Genomic DNA, 22,255 nt, shown 5'->3' on the forward strand with positions numbered 1-22,255 from the left:
CTTGGGTCCCTTCTTCCCTCCAAACGCGGCTGAACGCCCAGGACTTCCGGGTAGTGCCGGTTCCCCACCCAGGACAGCCTCCCTTTATGATTTCTGGGTATTGTAGTCCACTTTGTTCCGGTTTCGCGAGAATGAGCTGTTCCTAGCTACGGCTCCCTTCGACACAAAAACTACAAAACCCAGAATATATCGCAAGTCCCTCTCGTCCAATAGGAACCCCCTATGTAGCGAGGCGCGGAGGCCGGTTCTCGCAACTCAAGATGGCGGACGAGAGTGAGACAGCAGTGAAGCCGCCGGCACCTCCGCTGCCGCAAATGATGGAAGGGAACGGAAACGGCCATGAGCATTGCAGCGATTGCGAGAACGAGGAGGACAACAGCTACAGCCGGGGGTAACGATATCCTCGGAGTCCAATTCCCGTCCAGTCTCCCACAACCTGGGTCTCTGGGGTGCGGGGAAGTCACCGGGAGCTTAGGGTAACCCCACCCCCATATTCTAATTGGCTGAGACATTGGTATCCTGCCTGGCGATTGGTTGCTGTCTTTGTCATTTACCAGGGTGGGTGCTCAGTATATTAAGGGCCGGAGACATTGAATACTTTTATTATATAAAAGTTCTTCTGTGTAATGTTCCACTTGTGTGCTTCACCCGCCTTCAGGGAAAAGAGCAGATTGGACCATGGTTTTCGATGGCACAACACGGGTCAATCTAACAGTACAGTTCAAAGGGAACGTTACTTATAGATGTGTGTGAACAACGTGATTAGCAATAAACGAATAATAAAATATTTCGCTGCAGCTCACCTTCAATGAGGAAATATATCAGGTTGTACAAACCATAATTATGTTGTAAAGTGTCACTAACAGGAGAATCTCAAAATACAAACTTACCTTATAAACCCTAGAGTGTAATTACTGTATGACAATGGTTTGGTGTATATGGTGCCCATTGTTCCAGATAATCTATAAGTTTCCTGAACAGTATATAATTAGGTTTTCCAGGATCTTTGTTCTGTTACTTTGTGAAATAACCTCAAAGCTTCAAGAAATTGACTGATGGTGCAGCTTGGACAGGGATTAGAAGTGGGTTTAATATTGCAGTTCCTGTACTTCAAGAGTCTTGCCTACTAGTAACTGTTGCTTGGACAGAAGAAATTCATCAGGCGTTTCAGAGTTGAGTTCTGTTTCCAGATCAGTGTTCATTCTTGTATGCCACACCCTATCATTCTTCTTTTTTCATATTGTTACAGTGGCCGGTGCTGAAGCTCGTCCCTATGTTTTTTAACGGAAAGTTATGAAAGACTTTTTGGACATATAACTTTGGGTGAACCTGTGGTAGTCTGATTTTGTGCCTCTGTGTGCGTTTGTGTGTGTGATAGTCCTACTTTCATAGTCATGAAGTCATTTGGAATATTAGCAGTAGGCCTGTAGGTAAAGGTAAAAGGTTGACATCTTTGGATAAACTTTACAAAATTCCACCATCTTGTAGAGATGGAAGAACAAAGGATTAATTAAGTTGTTTATAATCTGTTTGTGATGAATCCTTAGGTTAAAAGATGAAGCTTTTATGTTCTTTGAGCAGCTTAAAAAAATTACAAGGAAAATGTAGAGGAAAAGGAAGTTTGTCAGATCTGGTTTTATAAGAGTGTGTTTTTTTGCTATAACTCACAACAGATCTCATGTAACAAAAGCCTTGAAGTTTGAGATTCCTAAGAAAGGAAGAGCTTTTAAAGAGGAAGTAGGAACAGGAAGAGGGGAAAGTGCAGCCCTCCTGAGTAGAAATCCTAATAATAGATGAGAGCTGTTGAATTCAGAAGTCCTTTCAGAAGTGAAAGTAAAGCTTTTTCTTTGCTCTGTGTGTAGTTGCTTTTATTTTTCTCTACTAAACTGTTACCTTGACCAGCATCTATAGCTCTTTAATTGGTTTTATTCCCTATGATCTGTGAATCAGTTTGCAAAACTATTTGGCAGAAAGTTCTGTTTTATTTATAGTACAACAAAGTGGTAACCTTAAAAAAAAACTTTGACGGTGTTTTGTTGTTGTTGTACATGGTTATATATGGTCTGAGTGAACAAATTTATCAGCATACCAAATCTAGAGGTTTGTGTGTGCTCACTTCGGCAGCACATATACCAAATCTAGAGGTCTGTGTAAATTAGTTTGGAGGTGACAGGTGAAAACAGAAGACCTAGCTTGGAGGACAGGCTAAGGCACTCAGAATCTGAAGTAGAGTTAATATTTTCTCATTAATTGTTGGAGGAAATGATTTTGGGAAGCAGTGTGGCGCCTAAAGAGCGTGGATTTTGGGTTCATTCATACCTGGGTTCAAAGCTTGATTCTGACACTTAATTGTCCTGTAACCTTGGGAAAGTTACTTAACCTCCAGTTGTAGGGATTAAATGAGATAACATGGGAAATACAGCCTGTCCTCTCCCTCCTGTTCTTCCTTCAACTCTTCCTGTCCTTTCCCCAGCTTGTGCTTTTATCACCTATCTCGTTTGTTGTAGCTTTTATCAAATAACGTGTGTCCATTCCCTGCCTCACCTGATTGTAAGGTGCCTGAGTAGAGGGACCATGGCTTTGAGATGCCTGGCACTTAATGGGCATTTGTGAGTATTTGATGGATGAACAAATGGCAAATGTTAAAATTCAGAGTTCAGTGTTGGCCGAGTTTCTCCTTGCTGAGGCAAAGAGTGTTAGATTTTTCTTACACACACAGTTTCTTACACCAACTCAGTCTCATTGTGAGCCTTACTACAGTTTCTTGTGAAATACCTCCAAAAACTGGGGATCCTCCAGGTTTCACAAGGTCTTTCACTGAGGCCTTCCTTTCAGGATGGGCTCAAAGTACTTTACACTAATGAAACAACCATAATTAAATAAACTTTGAAGAGTATAGATTTCACATATACATAGAAACACACATGCACATGCATACGTGCAATGTAGGTGTATGTTTTATTTTGTGTGTTTGTATTTTTTAATGTACGCATCTCTACAGTTTTTCTATATACTATTTTTTTAATCTACTCAACAAAGGCAGGTGGCATCATTTTTTCCCCCAGTTACTTGCCTGACATATCAGTTACAGTTAATAAATTAGGTTTAATTTATTTGAGAGGGAGAGTGAGTGGGCATGGTTGTGCACAAGAATTAGGGGAGAAGCAGAGAGAGAATCCCAAGACTCCCTGCTGAGCGCAGAGCCCCATGTGGAGCTCTGTTCCAGGACCCATGAGATCATGACCTGAGCAGAAACCTACTGAGCCACCCAGATGCCCCCAGACTAAGATCATCTTAATGCTGAATTCCCCTGCAGTTCACCATCCATCCGTATGCTTTAATTTGCTGCTTTGTTTTTAGTGAAAGGCTTTCCAAGAATCATTACTAAAGAATAAATTATTTACTAGCTGCCAGTAGATTTTAGTTTTGGGTTAACAGACAAGGTTTATTTGGATGATTGGAACAGGAAAGGGCTTTTATATTATTTGGTTCCGAGGATTCTTTTAGAATTTATTTTTCAATGTCACTGATACCACTGAGATGCTGGTAAGCCATCCCTTTGATAAGGATGTCTCTTTCCCATCGGATTTCTTACTTCATGGGGACAGGTTAAGACGAGTTCTTATAAGTTTTCCTCGCCAGTCCTGAGCTGTTATCTCTCATGAAAAAACTTAAGAGAAAACAGCGATCTCTTTGAAAGGAAGTGCCATAAAGCCAGCCTTACTTGCTTTTTGTTTTATCCATCAGATTCTCCGAGAGTGGTTCTTTCCATATTTATATTCGGTGGCTTATAGCTGCATCTAGCTCTTGGAAAGAAGAAATCTTTTTTGCCCCTTTTTCTTAATTTCTTCCTTCAGCTTTTGGTTTTTCAAAACTAGATCAAAGCAGAAATGAAAAGAGAAACCTCATCACTGATATCAAATAAGTGTTCTAATTTTATTTCCCAATTAAGTGGCAATTAAAAAAGAAACTAATCAAGAGCCACTTCAAAGAGAAGAGACTGGAAAGCAGAAGAAATGAAAAGCAAATGAGAGCCTATTTCAGGGAGATGCTGCTCCTGGCACACCAGTTTTGCTGATTTTTCACATTGTTTAAACTGATGTGCTCACTCTCAAATCTCCCAGCTTCACTAAGTCTGCACTTAACCCTTGGTCTGCGGAGGCCATAGAGTTGGGGACCACAGATTGAATGACTTTATTTTTTTTTTTTTAAGATTTTATTTATTTATTTGACAGATCACAGGTAGGCAGAGAGGCAGGCAGAGAGAGAGGGGAAGGCAGGCTCCCCGCTGAGCAGAGAACCCGATGTGGGGCTCAATTCCAGGACCCTGGGATCATGACCTGAGCGGAAGGCAGAGGCTCAACCCACTGAGCCACCCAGGCGCCCCTTGAATGACTTCAGGAGGAGCTTCTTCAGCTCTTCTCTGTAACCTTGTTTGAAACCTGTACCCTGCACGCCTCTCCTCTGACTCCTCAAGGATGGTGCTCTTGGGACTATTGCTCTATTAGGAGCACCAAAACAACCAACCAAACAAACCAAACTTAAACTGAAATTCTTGGACAGGGTCGGTACTTGCTTAGAAAGTTTTTTCTACTGCTTCTCCTGCTGCAACTTTGAGAGGCAGCTGAGGAGGTCACACTCTTGTCAGGCATTTGATAAATGTTGTCTGTTGTTACTATCACTATGTGCTGGCCACTGTGCTAAGCCCTTTCCGTGGATTATCTCCTAGACCTCACTTATGAAGACTGATTGAGCTTTGGTAGTGAAGCTTGGGATTTGCGTCTCCACCTCTTCCTTGGGGCACCCTGGAGGATCCATTCCAAATTTACTGGATGTTTTTTCCCTACTGCCTTGATTTCTTGCTTCCCAACCCTGCAGCAGTGTGAGTCCTGCCTTTGGATCCATTCAGTAACCCATGAACTTTCCCAGACTAGGGAGCCAGTTGGTGATGGAGATGGCTGGCCCCTTTAAACTCTTCTCAGTGGACAGATATCTTTTGCAGAGGTTCTGGTGTGTGAAATTTCTGCTAGCAGTGAGTCATTCATTGCTCAGAAAATTACTGAAAATGGTCTCTGAACAGCATCCGATTTGACCTTGGAGTTGCCAGGTTACAGTGTGGCTCACCAAAGCAACCCAGAGGATGTGGAATTTACATTTCTGTCTCAGTCCCATTCTAAACGGTTTAGTGTGTCAGAGCCTTTGTGATCTCCCCCCTTTTTGAAAAAACCCCAGTTATTCTCCATGGCAGGAACTGGCTTGTTCACCCTCAGAATTCTGGCCAACTGTCCCAGGAAGGGCAGAGGATGGCAGTAAAACAATTTTTGTAATCGCTTCCCACAACTTGCTGTTCTTTTCAGTCTTACATGCCTATCCTCTGTATGGCTGTGGCTGCAGGGTCACTTACAGCAATGCCCCAAACTCTGCACTCCCACTCATCAGTGAGACTGAGTCAGACCATGTGGTTTCCACCCTGGTACCCTCATATGCCTCTCATTCACCTCTTTGGGCCTTCTGAGTACCAGGAGGATTGTTGGTGAACCTCTCACACCTCATAAGTAAATGGATTTGCAGAAGGATTTCCTGATATGCTAAAGCAGAATCAAAAGGATGTTAGAGCCTAGGATTTGTTTAATCGGTTTCTCTGGAAATTTTGAGTTTTAGCCAAAAGAATTAATTTCCAGTTTTCGGGGGCAGGAAATAAGTGACCAAAAGTTGTGAATTTTATTTTCAGAACTCTTTTTTTTTTTTTTAAATTTCTTTCCTTTGGTCTCATAATCAAAACTAAACCCACGGTCTGCGTTTAAGACTTTGGAACAATTTAAAATAGTTTCAGTGGAGCTTTCTTGTTTTCACTTTTTTCTTTTTAAAGATTTTATTTATTTACTTATTTGTTTGTTTGTCAGAGAGATAGAGCAAGAGAGAGAACACAAGCAGGGGGAGTGGGAGAGGGAGAATCAGGCTTCCTGCTGAGCGGGGAGCCGGATGTGAGACTATCCCAGGACCCTGGGATCATGACCTGAGCCGAAGGCAGACGCTTCACGACTGAGCCACCCATGCGCCCCTCCACACTTTTCATAGACAATTAACACAGCTGTCATGTGGAAACGTAACTGGAGATGTTTTGCTGACCCTCTTTGGGGCTGTAGCTTGTCAGGGTCTTATTTTAGTCTTTACGCTGGGAAAGCGTCAGTCAAGCACGTTATTTGTTGAACTCTTAACTGTGCACTGGGCGCAGCTGGGGTTGCTGTAGGAAACATCTGTATCAGATGTCCTTATGCTCAGGAAATTTTTTATCTTACTGGGAAGGTAGGAAGCAAACCATTATTCTATGTAAAATATTCAGTCGTTTGGGAGATCATAATCTTAGCCAGATACCAGGGAGAGCTAGGTAGCCAGAGGCGGCTTCCTGGATAAAGTGTGGCTCGGGTGCTCCTGGCCTTTCATACGTGCTCCTCTGAGACACAGCAGTTTGTTTTAGGGCCTTGTATGATGAAACTGTCTTTGGGCTTTGGAGGAGACTCGGAAAATTCCCACAGAAACAAGACCGTGGTGTTCAGGAAGGAACGGTCCACGTTGTTAGAGATGAGTGGCTTGTCCCTGGTCACCAGTTGGTTAGTTGGTGACCAGTTTACCTCACGTGTCTGGGCCTTGGTTTCTGCTTCTCTGAACAGCAAGATAAGCTGGGTGGCCCTGACAGGCATTCCAGGCCTGGTGGCTGAGCTCGTACTCCCCCAGAGTACAGCCTTCTGTTCCCCAGTCATGTCCCTTTGAATGGATTTTGTTACCTGGTGGGGTGGAGGGGAGGCCTGTGTTATGGACCCTTCCTGCTTGTCGTGTTTTCTGGAAGTTCTGTGCTGGTGCTGCTCGTCTGTCAGCATGCCCTTCCCTCCCGCCCACTCACACATCCTGGTACTGCATTCTGTTTCTAGAAGTCAGCACTGAGGCTCATTTTCTTTCTCCTCCCCAGAGCCCTGACTTTATAGCAGAGCACCCATGGGATTTTTGTGTTTGAACTTAGAATATCTTGGCCTTCATTTAAAAAATGACATTTCAGGCACCGGGGTGCCTCAGTTGGTTAAGCGACTGCCTTCAGCTCAGGTCATGATCTTGGAGTCCCAGGATTGAGTCCCACATTGGGCTCCCTGCTCAGCAGGGGGTCTGCTTCTCCCTTCTCATGCTCTCTCTTTCTCTTTTTTTTTTGGAAGAAATTTTAAGGTTTTATTTATTTATTTGACAGAGAGAGATCACAAGTAGGTAGAGAGGCAGGCAGAGAGAGAGGTGGAAGCAGGCTCCCTGCTGAGCAGAGAGCCTGATGCAGGGCTCCATCCCAGAACCCTGAGATCATGACCTGAGCCGAAGGCAGAGGCTTTAACCCACTGAGCCACCCAGGTGCCCCTCTCTCTTTTTCTCTTTCTCTCACATAAATAAATAAAAATTTTTTTTTAAATGACATTTCTTGGCATTCCTGGCTGGTTCAGTCAGTAGAGCATAAGACTCTGGATCTTGGGGTCATGAGTTCCAGCCCCCATTGAGCATAGAGCCTACTTAAATAAAAAAAAATTTTTTTTAATGACATTTGTTATTTCTTGTCTTCCCTGTTCCTGACTCTGTCTTTCTGCTAATTTGTTCCATATTTGCCAGGTTGGTCATTAATGACTTGAGTTGATCAGCTTCAGAGTGTAGACTTCAAAATTCTTATGTGAACTCCTATGTCCATTTCCATTGTAGGGACCCCTTTTTCCCCAGGAAGGCAAATTCCACTAATTCTTCGCTCATTATTTTGGAACCAAATGAGTCAAAGTCACACTTCGATTTTCTGTATTCCATGGTTGTGGCCCATCTCTTTGGCGTGTGTTAAGGTGACTGGCAGGCTTAGAGTACTCTCTAAGAGATGGCTATTTGAGTTCTCAGAATCCCTGCGCACACTGGGATACCCACCTGCTGGGTGTGGACTTCAGGTCCCTTTAAAAATGATGTGAATTCTTAGAGAAGGACTAGCCTGCTTCAGTGGGTTCCTGGTGTGGTTCTCCCCAAATCCAAGTTGAAACTCTTCTTCGAAATTGCTTCCTGGGAGGCTTCTTTTTTTTTTTTTTTAATTTTATTTATTTATTTGACAGACAGAGATCACAGGTAGGCAGAGAGAGAGGGGAGGAAGCAGGCTCCCCACTGAGCAGGGAGCCTGATGCGGGGCTCGATCCCAGGACCCTGAGATCAGAACCCAAGCCAAAGGCATAGGCTTTAACCCACTGAGCCACCCAGGCGCCCCTCTGGGAGGCTTCTTGAAGACTTACTCTCAAGGCTTGGTTTCTTTTGAATAATTAAAATTACCATAATCACCTTGAAAACTAAACCCTGGTGAGCTCTTTGGAAATCTCTTCTTGGGGCACCTGCGTGGCTCCATCCGTTAAGCATCCACCTTTGGCTCAGGTCATGATCTCAGATTATGATCCCAAGGACCTGGGAGACCTGGGGTCATTCCTGCATCTGGCTCCCTGCTTAGCAGGGAGTCTGCTTCTCCCTCTGTCCTTTACTCCAATTGCGTGTGCTCACTCGCTCTCTCTCACTCAAATAAATAAAATTTTTGGAAAAAAAGAAAACTCTTCTGCGTCCATCGTCCCCCTGTCTGGGTTGCTGCCTGTGAGACCAGGGTGAGCTCATACTGCGTTCTGTGGGTGTAGCTCTGTACTGGCAGCTCGGTGAGAACCGCTCGTCTTTAACTTCCCTTTGTTCTTCATCTGTCCCTGTGCTTGATGTACAAGTCGAAACAGGACTGTTGCTCAGTAGCTGCGTGTGCAAATTCAAGGCAGTACAAGGAAAGTGAAATTCGCTCTCTGGGTTTAGTGTGGGTCTTGCAGTTTGTCAGGCACGTATATTGATGATGCATAAAAGAGAACAAGAATTCAGTCGAAGATCCTTCCACACAAGGGGCGTCCATGAGGCGATGGCTGCTTTTAAGTGTCTCCACTGAGTAGCAGTGCAAAAGCAGGAAGGTCGTTTCTTAGCGATTTACTTGGAAAGATTTCTGAAGTTGGGAAAAGTAACTTCTATTTCCCTTATGTGAAAATGTGTTTAGTAAGCATCTGAAAGGTTGATACGCAGCAACTCTGCCTTGAACTTGTTTAACCGTAGAGCTATTTAAAAATATATTTTTATGGTACTTCATAGACAAGGTCGAGGTAACTCATTCAGTAAGCTGAAATGGACTTCTAACATTGTATCAACAGTGGGACACTGCTTTGTTTCCTAACATCAACCAGTTTTTAAATTTTATAAGCTCCATATACTCTTGAGACTGAAATGAGACTGTGCCTGGAATTTAAAAAACACATAGAGTTGTTTTTCGTTTTTTTTTTTTTAAGATTTTATTTATTTGACACAGAGAGAGAGATCACAAGTAGGCAGAGAAGCAGGCAGAGAGAGAGGAGTAAGCAGGCTCCCCACTGAGCATAGAGCCCAATGCGGGGGCTCAATCCCAGGACCCTGAGATCATGACCTGAGCCAAAGGCAGAGGCTTAGCCCACAAAGCCACCCTGGTGACCCCCCACATAGAGTTCTTATAGGCTATAAATAGGCCTGTAGGTGATAACAACATTGAATTACTTAAGTGGAAAAGTTTTCTTTAGGCCATAAAAGACTTCCTGGTTCCTATACTTTGCCATGGCCTTGGGGGTTTTGCAGAGCATCTGGTTTTAAGGGGTTCACCTTATTCCCTCTCTGAATGCTACTGGTTTTCCTTCCATGGTATGCCTTCTCTGTCCCATTAGGATAATACCTAGGAGGTATACTTAGACTAAAGTAACCTCCAGCCTTTACCAGCTTCTCCGACTTCATAGTCTCCCTGTGTCAGGGAGGCCTGGCAGACGGGTGCAGGCAGTTAGTTACGCCAGGGCGGGGCGAGAGAAGAGTCAGTGAGCTAGCTGGGGACTGAGGATTATGGGCGTAGGGAAGAGTTGGGCTCAATACCCTCTTGGTTAAGAGGCAGCTGTCACTGTGGGCTTTCTTGCATGGGAGGGACATGCTTTCTAGTATGGAAAGCTTTTCCACAGAGCTGAGTCCCACAGCCAACTAGAGTTTACAGTGATGCGGAAAGGTGACCACATCAGGGAAATCCAGTACAGGCTGGAGGTAACTTTTTTTTTTTTTTTTAAGGTTTTATTTATTTATTTGACAGACAGAGATCACAAGCAGGCAGAGAGGCAGGCAGAGAGAGAGGAGGAAGCAGGCCCCCTGCTGAGCAGAGAGCCTGGATGCTTCGCTCTATCCCAGGACCCCAGGATTATGGCCTGAGCCGAAGGCAGAGGCTTTAACCCACTGAGCCACCCAAGCGCCCCTGGAGGTAACTTTTTAGTCCAAGTGTAAGGTCATGAAGTCTGGACGCCAGCGCTCCTCCCAGGCCTAGGAATAGGTACATCTCCCACAGGTGGTGGCTGCTCATGGCTGCAGATTGTTTTCTCCCTATACAGTACCGCTTGTTATGAGAGGATAGTCAATATTCATAATCACCCCAAGACATTTTAAGACCAGGTACACTTTCTGAATTAGAAAATAAAGCTTAAATGGAATTTATCATAATGGTGCAGAAATGTATTTCATACTATTTTAACACTTTGGAAATTGGCTATCTAGAATATACAGCCAAAGCCCTGCACTTAGCTCATCCTGCAGATGAGCATTCCCTGGATTCTCGGGCGGGACTACTGACTTTCCCTTTTCAGTGGAAGATTTCCAGGGAGGGTGGCAGAGTAACATTAGACATTAGTCTCAGGCTGACAATGCCAAAATCAGTGCAGACATGGCAGAAACCAACTGCAGTCGACCCTTAAACAGCAGGGGTTTGAACTGCATGGGTCTACTTACATGTGAGCTTTTTTTTTTTTTTTTTTTTAAAGATTTTATTTACTCATTTGACAGAGAGACATCACAAGTGGGCAGAGAGGCAGGCAGAGAGATGGGGGGAAGCAGGCTCCCTGCTGATCAGAGAGCCTGATGTGGGGCTCGATCCCAGGACCTTGAGAATCATGTGCTGAGCCAAAGGCAGAGGCTTAACCCACTCAGCCACCCAGGCGCCCCTACATGTGAACTTTGAACAGTACAGCACTATAAAATGTATTTTGCTTCGGCTTTCCTTGATAATATTTTCTTGTCTCTAGCTTACTTTATTTGAAGAATACAGTGTATAATATACACTACTAGAAAATCTGTGCTAATTGGCTTATGTTATTGGTAAGGCCTCATCAATAGTAGGGTATTAATAGCTAATTTGGGGAGAGTCAGAAGTTGTGTACAGATTTTCAACTGTCGGGAGTTGGTGCCCCTAACCCCTGTGTTGTTCAAGGGTCAGCTGTCCAACCATAGTTAAGAAAGCTGAGCTGCAAGGTGAGCTTAAAGCTCATCAGTAAAATAAAGAAAACCCAATACAAAGGTAAAATAAAAGGAAGGAAACCCAGAAATCAGTAAGCATTGGGAGAAGACATTAGGGAGCAAATGAATGGAAAATGGGAAAGAAACACAGTATAATGTGATTTGTGTCTCCGTAAAGATCAGAGGCCTCAGAAAACAATAATGAAACGCTGTAGGAGATGTTTAAATGCGGCTACGAGACTGTTGACTGTTGCATTCGTGGGCTGTGTCATGGGCATAGGGCCTGTCCCCTTGACTGGCTCACAGACAGGCAGGCTTCAGGTAGTCACTTTGTGGCAGGACTGGCTGGGTGCCTCACTGCTCTTGTCCCCAGATCCCAGGTGCCGGGCTTTGCCCATGGTCCTCCCCCAGTCTGCGCCGGCTGATAGTCGCCCCAGGCCCTGCGGGCCTGATTCAGGCAGTGCTCACGACGGTTGCGCTAGCCTGGACACGGACCTCGGCAATGTGGAGCTGCCTTTTTCCTCCTCCTTTCCTCCCTTTGCAGTGCTGCCTTGAGCTTTCGATCCAGCTGGAGAAATCTCACTCAGCCTGATGCGCCGGGTGGGTGGGAGTGGGGGTGAGGAAGGGTTTCCAAAAAGACTGCTTTGGACTGTCATCGTTTTCAGATCCAGGGCTCCCAGGACGCGTTGGTGGTATGAATTGCCACTGTTAACAATTACCATTTGCCTTTGGGGCCGGCACTCTAGCAATCTGAAGAAAAGAGACATAAAATAAAAACCAGAATGGAAAAGGTCCATCCAGACATTTCTCGCACAGCCCTCCCCCTTACCCTATTCCCACCCCCCAGAGCTGGTGGGCGTGCGGCGAGCTGCTGGTGTCCTCCAAATGCCCCTCCGGGACTGGATTCTCTGGTCAGCTCCTGAAGCGAGCAGGCCTGATGAAGGAAAGTCTGGCTCCACAGAAAGCTCTTTGTCGGTGTAGCTCAAAACAGATGATTTTTTAAAAACCCTGCATCAGTATTTACTTTGTCTTACAGTGGTTTGAGTCCAGCCAATGACACTGGAGCCAAAAAGAAGAAAAAGAAACAGAAGAAGAAGAAAGAGAAAGGCAGTGAGACAGACTCAGCCCAGGATCAGCCCGTGAAGGTAACAAGGAGGCTCTGTTCCGTGTGACCGAGAGTCGCTTTTTCAGAGGAGGGAGTTGCGGGTCAGTGCGGAGAGCAATTCAGGCTGATCATCTCCACTGGTATTGCTTCAAGACGGAGGGGGTGGAGCCCTCTGCCGCCCTCTGCTGCCTCTGACCGAGGGGATGAAACTGCTCTGGGTCCCTTAGGAGCCACAGCAGGTTCTACACCGTCTGTGGAGCATGTTTCCCCCTCGGTGCACGTAGGCGAGGGGCTGTGTTAGGTGCCCGGCAGCCACCCCGCAGGGACAGGCTCTCCACCTGGAGCGGTGGTTCTCAGCTCTTTCTGTCCTGAGTCCCCACCCCTGGGAAGAGAAGAGGCCTGCTTTTTTTTTTTTTTTTTAAGATTTTATTCATCCATATGACAGAGATCACAAGTAGGCAGACAGGCAGGCAGAGAGAGAGAGAGAGAGGAGGAAGCAGGCTCCCCGCCGAGCAGAGAGTCCGACGTGGGGCTCGATCCCAGGACCCTGAGACCGTGACCCCAGCCGAAGGCAGATGCTTAACCCACTGAGCCACCCAGGCATCCCTAAGACAGAGATTTTGTTTCTTTTCTTTTTTTTTTTTAATTCATTTATTTATTTATTTGACAGAGAGAGAGAGATCACAAGTAGGCAGAGAGGCAGGCAGAGAAGGAGGAGGAAGCAGGCTCCCCGCTGAGCAGAGAGCCCGATGAGGGGCTTGATCCCGGGACCCTGGGCCGAAGGCAGAGGCTTTAACCCACTGAGCCACCCAAGCGCCCCCCGCCAAGACATAGTTTTTAAGGAAGAACAAACAGCATATAGAATAATAACATCTGACCCAATTCTGTTTTTTTGACAATTGTGTGTGTGTGCTTGGAGCTTGCATGGAAAAAAGCCTGAAATTATATTTATCTCTTTTCACCCTACCTCCTAAATTAAGACTGTTGATGATAAGGATTATATTTAAGAGGTGGGATTGTTGGCTGTTTACTTTCTATATATAGTATATATTTCTGCATTGTTTGAAATTTTACACTGAACTTGTATTCCTTTGGCCACCAAACAAAGAGGATAAGAAGGATAAGCACCCACCGTCCGGAGAGCGCATCGCCAACCACTCTCTCGCTGGTTGTCATATGACATCTGACCTCTGGGATTGGGATGGAGGAACCACACCCCTTCCTTGAGTTATACCCCTTAACTCTTGCACTTGTGATTAATCAAAAGTACTTGTTAACATAATGAGCCTTTTCTCTCCCCAACTTGGTCTCATCCAGATGAACTCTTTGCCAGCCGAGAGGATCCAGGAAATACAGAAGGCCATTGAACTCTTCTCAGTGGGTCAGGGGCCTGCCAAAACCATGGAGGAGGCTAGCAAGCGAAGCTACCAGTTCTGGGACACGCAGCCCGTCCCCAAACTGGGTATGTATGTGGTTTCTTCCCCCAGGCGATGGGGAGGGATGTGTCTTACCCCTGTGTTGGGTGCCACACTGAGTTTGTGGGGTGAGGATGGAAGAGTCTTGGAGTTCCTTGGTGGTTATTTTTAGAGGGTAGTCTTTAAAATGCAGTGTAGGAAACACTAATGCTCAGAGACCTTATTGTTTCACAGGAGTACGTATCGAGAACAAGCACGGATTCCTTTAGTCCAGTATCATGTACTATAAATCTACAAAGAAACTGTATTGCCACAGGCTGAGTGGGGTTGTGCGCCCACGGGTCTGTCTTCCCATAGAGATTTTGTAGAGAGACCCTCTTGCTTGTCGGGCAGATATCTGGCCCTGGGGTGGGCCGAGTCCCCAGTCCCTTGCCTTTGTCTCTCAGCCAGTGCATGCTTCCCAACTGCGCGTCACCTGACAGTTTGCTCAACAGTGATGGCTCTACCCCCGGAATGCCGTCTGCAGGTTTGGTTGGCACCCTTTAAAAAAGCTCTACTGAGCTCGTAAAGGGGTGGGACAGGCAGAAAAGCTAAAAGGATTCTAGAGAGATCGACACAGTAGAGTTAGAGACACCTTCTGAGACTGAGGCACAGCTAACGTTGATGGCTAACTTCAGACCTAACTGTTGAGAAGTTTCAGGAGCAGTTGCACTACGATTCTGGGCCTATTGATGGCCCAATGCCCATTTTCTCTGTGACTGAGAAAGTAAGTGTGTTGAGAAGACATGCGTTCAGATACCAAATGTAAGTGGCCTTCAGGTTGTGTGTGTGACTGCTCTCTTCCAGAACGTTTGATGGGGAAGAGGGGGTGAGGGCAGGGCAGGGCCAAAGACTGGAGAGGGGAAAGGAGCAGCTGTGCCCACAGAGATGATCTGTTCCAGAGGTGGTCAGTGCTACTCAGTGTGGTCCTCAGACCAGCGCGGTGCGCATTGCCTAAGAGTTGTGGACATGCGGACTCTCAGGCCCCCCGTCAGACCTGTGGCATCGGAATCTGAGGGCATTTGTGTCCACACCGCAGGTTTCAGGCACTGCTGTAGAGCAGATGCGGTTCTTGGACAGCTTAGTCACCATCCAGAAGCAAGCTGAGGTGCGCCCCCACAGGGAGTGGAAAGCAGAGCACTGCCTGGGGGGTGAGGGGTGGTGATTTGGCAGCAGGCACTATTCCAGAACCCTCTCCCGACCCATCTGCCTTGTCTGTCAGGCTGCCCAGGTCAGCCAGGTCCCAGGCCCACTGGTGGAGCCCTCCAGCAAGGCTGTGGGTCACAGTAATGCTGTTAGTAGGGCATTACCAGGAGCGGGTCCCCGTGACCACTCCCCACCAAGGAGCAGGAAGAACATCAAGAGCGACGCCCCCTCTGAGTGAAATGCTTGATGAGGCATTTTGTGGTGGCCGCCAGGCATCTTGGCCCAGTTTTCAGATAGGTGTTGGGAGTTTTGGTCCAATTTTATTTTTCATTAAGAATTTGCAAATGGGGGACCCTTGGGTGTCTCAGTTGTTAAGCATCTGCCTTCAGCTTGGGTCATAATCCCAGGGTCCTGGGATTGAGCTCCGTATGGGCTCCCTGCTCAGCGGGGAGCTTGCTTCTCCCTCTCCCACTCCCCCTGCTTGTGTTCCCTCTCTCACTGCCTCTCTTTGTCATAAATAAATTGAAATCTTTAAAAAAAAAAAAAAGGGATAAAAAGAAAAAGAATTTGCAAATGGGTAACTTAGCTCCATTCTTCACAGCGATGAATGGGGGTCCATGGACTTCTTGCTGGTCCTCATCAGTCCAGTTACTCTATGTTATCTGCCTCCGTTTCTCCTTCCATAAATGTAGGGTCTCCAGTTTCACTGTCAGAAAGTTTGTGACAAAGCCACACGGTTGCTACAGGAGCCCTGATGCCCTCAGGAAGGTGGAACGAGCTCAGCTGTTATTTCTTCTGGATGTGCCTCCTGGGCTGTGTGTGACGTGGGGCCCGGGGAAAGAGCTGTTGCTCTTAGCACCTGACCAGTCTGCCTTTCAGGTCCATGGTCAGACCTAAAAGAAGGCTTCCTTTGTTTTCGTGAGGCGACCCGCAGGGAGTACCACATCAGAAGCTTCGGTTGGCCCACCTGGCTGAGGTGCCAGCCTAGTTTTCCTCGGGGTAGTGTGTCTTACAGCTTCTTCTTGCCGTGATCTTCCCCACCAGTGGTTGAGAAGCCTTTCAAGTGTACTGTTTACTGCTCACCTTGTCGGGAGAGGTGTGATTAGGTTGTATACCGCTAACTGGGATTTTGTAGTTTACAGTCCTAAATTCGCCATGGAGGAGCCTTTTGAACAGCAGCTGTTTTAGGCTGTGTGACCGTGATGGTTCTGTGTTCCCAAATGCACACGCAGTTCTGTTCTCAAATAAACTTTGAATCCCCTCTGTGGATTGGAATTTTGCCATTCTTAGACTCGTTTGTACAAGTAACTACCCAAGGGAGAACTCAGACTGGTACATGGTTTGGGCTGTGAGAGAGAAGCCTCCCCACTCTCACCCTCTTCCTTGCCCTGTCCGTTTGGTTTCCAGTCTCCCAAATCTCATGTTCTTTGCTTCCAAGACGCTCATGGTTGCTGTGGTACGTGGTTTTGGATCTTTGATGTTGAAAGGCAGAGAGAATTTTGGGGGGAGAATGTACATAAAGGAACCCTCTGAAAGTACAAAGATTTCTTTTTAAAGTTCCCAGCATCCTTACTTGGTTATTGGGTCCGGGTGGTCTAGTGACCTTTGGCTGTATGTACCCTGACCATTCTCTGGCAGTTTCCCACCCCTGCCCAGCAGGGGGCGCTCGAGAGCCCCGAGAAGGTGGAAGACCCGCTTCTCCCTGAAGGTGGCAGCTGCAGGCAGGACAGTGTAGGAGCCTAGGGCTGCTCCCCAGCTCCGTTGGCCCCCCAGAGTTCTGGAACTCTACCTTGTCAGCTATGGCTTGCAGATACCAAAGAGCCTTGAGATGACCTAGGAAAGCTGGCTTATCATGGTCAGGGACCCTCCTCCTGCTGCGGGGGAGGTGCCTGCTCACCTGTCTGTCGGGGCCTGTGGTGACCAGGGCTTGTGCCATCCCATCACACGAGCTCCTGCCCCAGGACTGCTGTGCCCTGGGATTCCAAGAACACGTGGTGAAGGAGTGAGTGGAAATGCTCATTGCACAGGCCCTGGTAACCAGCCTAGGGAGAAAGATTTGGCCTTGCAATGATTGTAGTACAGTGGGGAAGACTACGAATATCTTGTCCATGGAAATCATTTTAGGAAAAAATAAGAAAGAGGTTTTGAAGTTAAATGTATTTTGAAAAAAGGTATAAATTCAGTACACGGCAGGGACCAACCAACACCTCCACAGGACTGGTAGAGAGGTCCTTGGGACCTGCTGAGGAGGTAGACCTCTCGGCTTTGTGAGCCCCAAACATTTCACATGGCAGTGGACTGGAAGTGGATTGACTTATGTTAAATTAATTCATTAGGGCTATTTTATGAATAAATCAAAAGGCCAGTTTCTAAACTAGGGAAGAAAAATACAACCTCTTTCCCAAGCAAATCTCCTGGGAAGCCAGATGGTAAATAGGAGGTGGCTGATTGCTTCCTTGCCTGCACTTTCCAGTTTGTGACCCTTAACACATTGGTAATGACTTACTAAATACTTCCCCAGAAGGTGGTCCATCTTGTGGGGACCGGGACCTTGTCTTTTCACTGCTGTGCACTTGTGCCCAGTGTCTGACGTGGGTCGGTGCTCGGTACATGTGCTGAGTGAGGGAGAGTGAGACGGTCAGTCCTAATGGCCTTGTCCTCACCTCACAGCCTGAGGTGGTCTCTCCTACTACACCTGCTCCACGGGTCCGTTACCGCTGCCTTCAGCACGTTGGAATGACATATTTGGGCCAGGGCTCTGCAAGTCAGTGAAGGCCTGAATTGAGTGCCGAGTGTGTACAGAGCCGGATGCTGGGAGCAAGCAGTGTCCTGAGTTGGTCCCTTTTGAAGATTCCGTTTTCAGAATGTACTAAACATTGCATTCTTCCAAGTGTGAATATGAATGAGCTCTGAATGTGGAAACCAAATCATTCCAAGGGCCAAAAATAAGTGGTCAAGTTTGTTCAGGTGTATCTCATGCATGGGCATCAGAGCCGTATCATTTGAGCCCACCCCTCCCCGCCCCCAGCACTGTCCCCACACTGCACAGAGGAAGGGCGGCATCCAGGGCGGGGGCGTGGCAGAGGGTAACTTCCCGGCAGCATTGTGTAGATTCATTGATTCAGCCTAAAGACACTTGTAGGGCTCTGTAAACACTGAGGGCCCAAGCTGGCAGCAGCAGTTAACTGGCCCACATTGCTGAAGGCCAAAGCTGGCAGGGCCGAGATTGAGCCTGGCGCCTCTCTGCCATCGTCTGGTTCAGCAGTGGGCCCCCTACATTGTTGTTGCTGTTGACACAAAAGCAGCCTTGTTGCAACTCCTTATAAATCCATCCAGGTTGATGGGCCTGGGCCAGGACCATGATGGTCCTTTTTATACGAGCCGGAAGGCAGGAAGCCAAATGAGTCAAGATAAATGTTTGCCATTTAGTAACCAAAGGGAGATGTAAAAGAATTTCCAAAAAAACCAACCACCTTGGATCTCAGTGATTGTTCTGAGGCTTTGCTACGAGTTGGCTCTCCGTTGGGGACTAAGGGTAGCTGGAGAAACGGTCTGCAATTGCCAAGCACAAAGTGTTCTTCTAGATGGAGGGCTCCTAGGGACAGGAGGAATTTGCTGGGGTCGATGTTTGAGCTGAGTTCCCCACCCCCCCACCCCAAGACAGAGGGTGAGGCTCACAGCTGTGCTCTTCTTCCAGGAGAAGTGGTGAACACCCATGGGCCCGTGGAGCCTGACAAAGACAACATCCGCCAGGAGCCCTACACCCTGCCCCAGGGCTTCACCTGGGATGCCCTGGACCTGGGGGACCGTGGTGTGGTGAGTAGGCCTGGGCAGGCTGCTCTGTGGATTGGGCACCATTTTACGTGAGCCCTGCTGTCATGTGGAGACAGCTGCTCCTCAGGCCTTCCTCAGGGACTTTCTTGAGAGCCGATCCAAGCAGATTGGAGAGGACACGCGCGTGTGTACCTGCATGCGTGTGTGCACACATGCACACACGCACACACACACACACCCCACCTTGGCCCCCATCTGTTGCCTCTGAGGCCTGCCCAAGACGCCATATTTTTTTTTAGGATTTTATTTTTTAAGTAATCTCTACGCCTAGTGTGGGGCTCAGACTCGCAAACCCAAGCTCAAGAGTCACCTACTTCACCAGCCGGGCACTCATCCCCAAGATGCCGCATTAAATAGTCTCTGGCTTCTCAGGTGGTTGGAGCGTTAAGCTGTGTAGCTCCCCAAGGCGCTACCTTTCTGGCGGGCAGTTGTTGTCTGGTTCATCTGTGTGTTCATTCTCCATCTTACGATGGAGTGGCTGGGTGGCGGGATGCCATTCTTACTGTGTCGCTGTATGTACTAAAGTCTGCCGCTCTGGCTCTCGGGGGCTCGGTTCCCTAGTTCAGCCAGGGTGCTTGTTCCAAAAGAGTCCCTGCCATGCCAGGAGCAAAACAGATTTATGAGGGGCGCCTGGGTGGCTCAGTGGGTTAAGCCTCTGCCTTCGGCTCAAGTCATGATCCCACGGTCCTGGGATCGAGCCCCGCATCGGGCTCTCTGATCAGCGGGAAGCCTGCTTCCCCCTCTCTCTCTGCCTGCTGTTCTGCCTACTTGTGATCTCTCTCTGTGTGTCAAATAAATAAATAAAATCTTTTTTTAAAAAGTCCTTAAAAAAACAAACAAACAGATGAATGAGATGAAACCTGGTTTTTTGTAGTTTGCCTTGTCCTTCTGGAAAGCTTAGAGCCCCAGGGAGTTAGGGTTGCCTCCCCCTACTCCACAGCCCCCCACAATGGCAGGGTGGCTCTGAGGTGGCCACTTGTCTCTCCTCAGCTGAAAGAGCTCTATGGCCTCCTGAATGAGAACTACGTGGAAGACGACGACAATATGTTCCGATTTGACTACTCCCCGGACTTTCTGCTGTGGTGAGCCATGAGGCCTTCTTGGCGGCTCGGGCGGGGCGGGTGGCAGGACCCCATGGCGGGCCTACTTTCCCTGTTAAGAACCAGCCTCTGAATGGCAAATGAGGGTGTCCATTTTGAGTTCCCACATCTGAAGGAAAGTTGTTTCTAGTGGAGCAAGGTATCGAAACCTTATTTAAGGCAGAATGACTGGATGAGGGAGGATTTGGTGGCATTTGGTTCCTAGAAGAAGAGTGTTATATGGTGACTTGGTGTAAGAAGGGAAGGAGGAATGAGATCTCAAAAGAAAAAAGAGGGAGTGCCTGGGTGGCTCAGTGGGTTAAAGCCTCTGCCTTCGGCTCAGGTCGTGATCCCAGGGTTCTGGGGTCGAGGCCTGCATCAGGCTCTTTGCTCCATAGGGAGCCTGCTTCCTCCTCTCTCTCTGCCTGCCTCTCTGCCTACTTGTGATCTCTCTGTCAAATAAATAAATAGATAAAGTCTTTAAAAAAAAAAAAAAGTCATTTTCTCTCCAGTTCCTGAGCATGCTTGATTATCTGAAAATGGCCCTGCTGGACTGGAGAGGGACTGCCTGAAAGGGAAGACTGGGCAAGCAGAAAGAGGGGGTGATGGTGCCTGGAGGGCAGATGGAAACCAGAGCTCAGGGGCCTCCATGATCGACTCACAACCATGGGACTCTCCAACTCTGAGCCAGTCATCTGGCTTAAGCGAGCAAAGTGAGCGAGCACAAAGAAATTCGATCGGGTGCAAAGTCCTCAGTATGACAGCCTTGGATTGGGTGGGTGAGTGGGGCAGGTGGGCTGAGCTGCAGAAAGGGGCCCATGTGTGTCCAGGAGGGCTTGGCCCTAGAGAGAATTAGCTGTTAACCCCAGAGAGGTAGAGTAGGAGGTGAGAACAGACTCATCTGTGGAGCGCAAACCATCGGGCCAGCACACTGGTCTCCTGCAGCCACAGCCTCTGTCTCTCTTCTAGGGCTCTCCGGCCGCCTGGCTGGCTCCCCCAGTGGCACTGCGGGGTTCGAGTGGTCTCAAGTCGGAAACTAGTTGGGTTCATCAGTGCCATTCCAGCAAACATCCACATCTATGACACGTAAGCACCAGCGCCAACCGCCCCCCACGTTGCCACCATCCTGCTTGGTCTGGGAGCGGGGTAGAAAAGATATGCATACCTTCCACGAAAGAAAGGGTGAAGGGAAGGAACTCAGGTCCTGGGAATAGAAATTCATAACAGGAACTGTCTGTCTGTTGCACTGAGTTGCTGCTGGTTCTCTTGTTGGTGATCTGGGCTGGATGGGGTCCACGGTGAGGTCCGGGGAGCTATCTGCACGGGGCCTGTTGGCGCTTATAACGCCTGTCACACATTGGCGCACTTTAGCGACTTCAGAAGTGGGCCCCAGCCAGTGTGACTCAACATCCAATTCTGGGGCCTCTGACCTCTGCTCTCCATTTTCCCTGGAAACATCAGAACCAACCACCACAGTCCTCTGGGCTTCAAGATCGAGATTCCTGTGGGTGTCAGAACCCTTGACATTCCAAGCTAGCCCTTGACTTAACTCTGAGGTGCCCTGCCAGCTATAGGGGGGACTTCCGCATCCTGCTCGTGGGGTTTCACCAAGCAGGTCCTGGTGGTGCCTCCAAATAAAGAAGTTGGCTTGAGTCCCACCTCCCTCTGACAGTGGGGTCTGGTTGAAAGGAGTGGCTTCCTTGCTTGGTGTTGCAGAGCAGGGGGGCAGCGGGAACGTTGCGCTGGCTCCCAGATCTTGAAGGGATTACCTTCCTCATTAAAAGCCGGTCCCTGGGGGGTTTTCCTTTCTCTCCAGAGAGAAGAAGATGGTGGAGATCAATTTCCTGTGTGTCCACAAGAAGCTGCGCTCCAAGAGGGTGGCTCCAGTCCTGATCCGGGAGATAACCCGGCGGGTTCACCTCGAGGGCATTTTCCAAGCTGTTTACACTGCCGGGGTGGTATTACCAAAGCCTGTCGGCACCTGCAGGTAAAGGTCTCCCGCCAGGCACTCCCCGGTCTTGGCTGTGCCGGCTCTCGCTGAGGAGCTTGCATCTCTGAGACGTGGCTCTGGCCCTCAGTTGGTCTGGCCCAGGAGCATCCTGCTTCTCTCCTGTCTGATAAGGGGGTTGGTGTCTGCCCACGGGAGCCAGGTGCAGGGCACAGAAGAGTGAAGGGGGAGTTTGTAGGAACAGACTGGAGAGTGGGTGCCCTGACCAGAGGGGTTCACCATTCTCCAGTCCTGCTGATTCCCGCCTTTTGGAAGTGGGGGTCATTCT

General features: G+C 48.0%; 1 protein-coding gene across 1 annotated transcript in view; it reads left to right on the forward strand.

Moving 5' to 3' along the window:
- Positions 1–4: 4 nt before the first annotated feature.
- NMT1 (N-myristoyltransferase 1) overlaps positions 5–22,255 on the forward strand; it is a 31,400-nt gene continuing 9,149 nt past the window's right edge. Inside the window, exons 1-8 of the mRNA XM_032322788.1 lie at positions 5–97; positions 214–391; positions 12,398–12,506; positions 13,784–13,928; positions 18,764–18,882; positions 19,891–19,982; positions 20,949–21,065; positions 21,796–21,966. Coding sequence (XP_032178679.1) covers positions 261–391; positions 12,398–12,506; positions 13,784–13,928; positions 18,764–18,882; positions 19,891–19,982; positions 20,949–21,065; positions 21,796–21,966 — 884 coding nt within the window. The 5' untranslated portion in view covers positions 5–97; positions 214–260. The remainder of the gene's footprint in view (positions 98–213; positions 392–12,397; positions 12,507–13,783; positions 13,929–18,763; positions 18,883–19,890; positions 19,983–20,948; positions 21,066–21,795; positions 21,967–22,255) is intronic.

This window comes from Mustela erminea, chromosome 18 (genome assembly GCF_009829155.1).
Source record: "Mustela erminea isolate mMusErm1 chromosome 18, mMusErm1.Pri, whole genome shotgun sequence".
In the NCBI taxonomy this organism is placed as follows: Eukaryota; Metazoa; Chordata; class Mammalia; order Carnivora; family Mustelidae; genus Mustela; species Mustela erminea.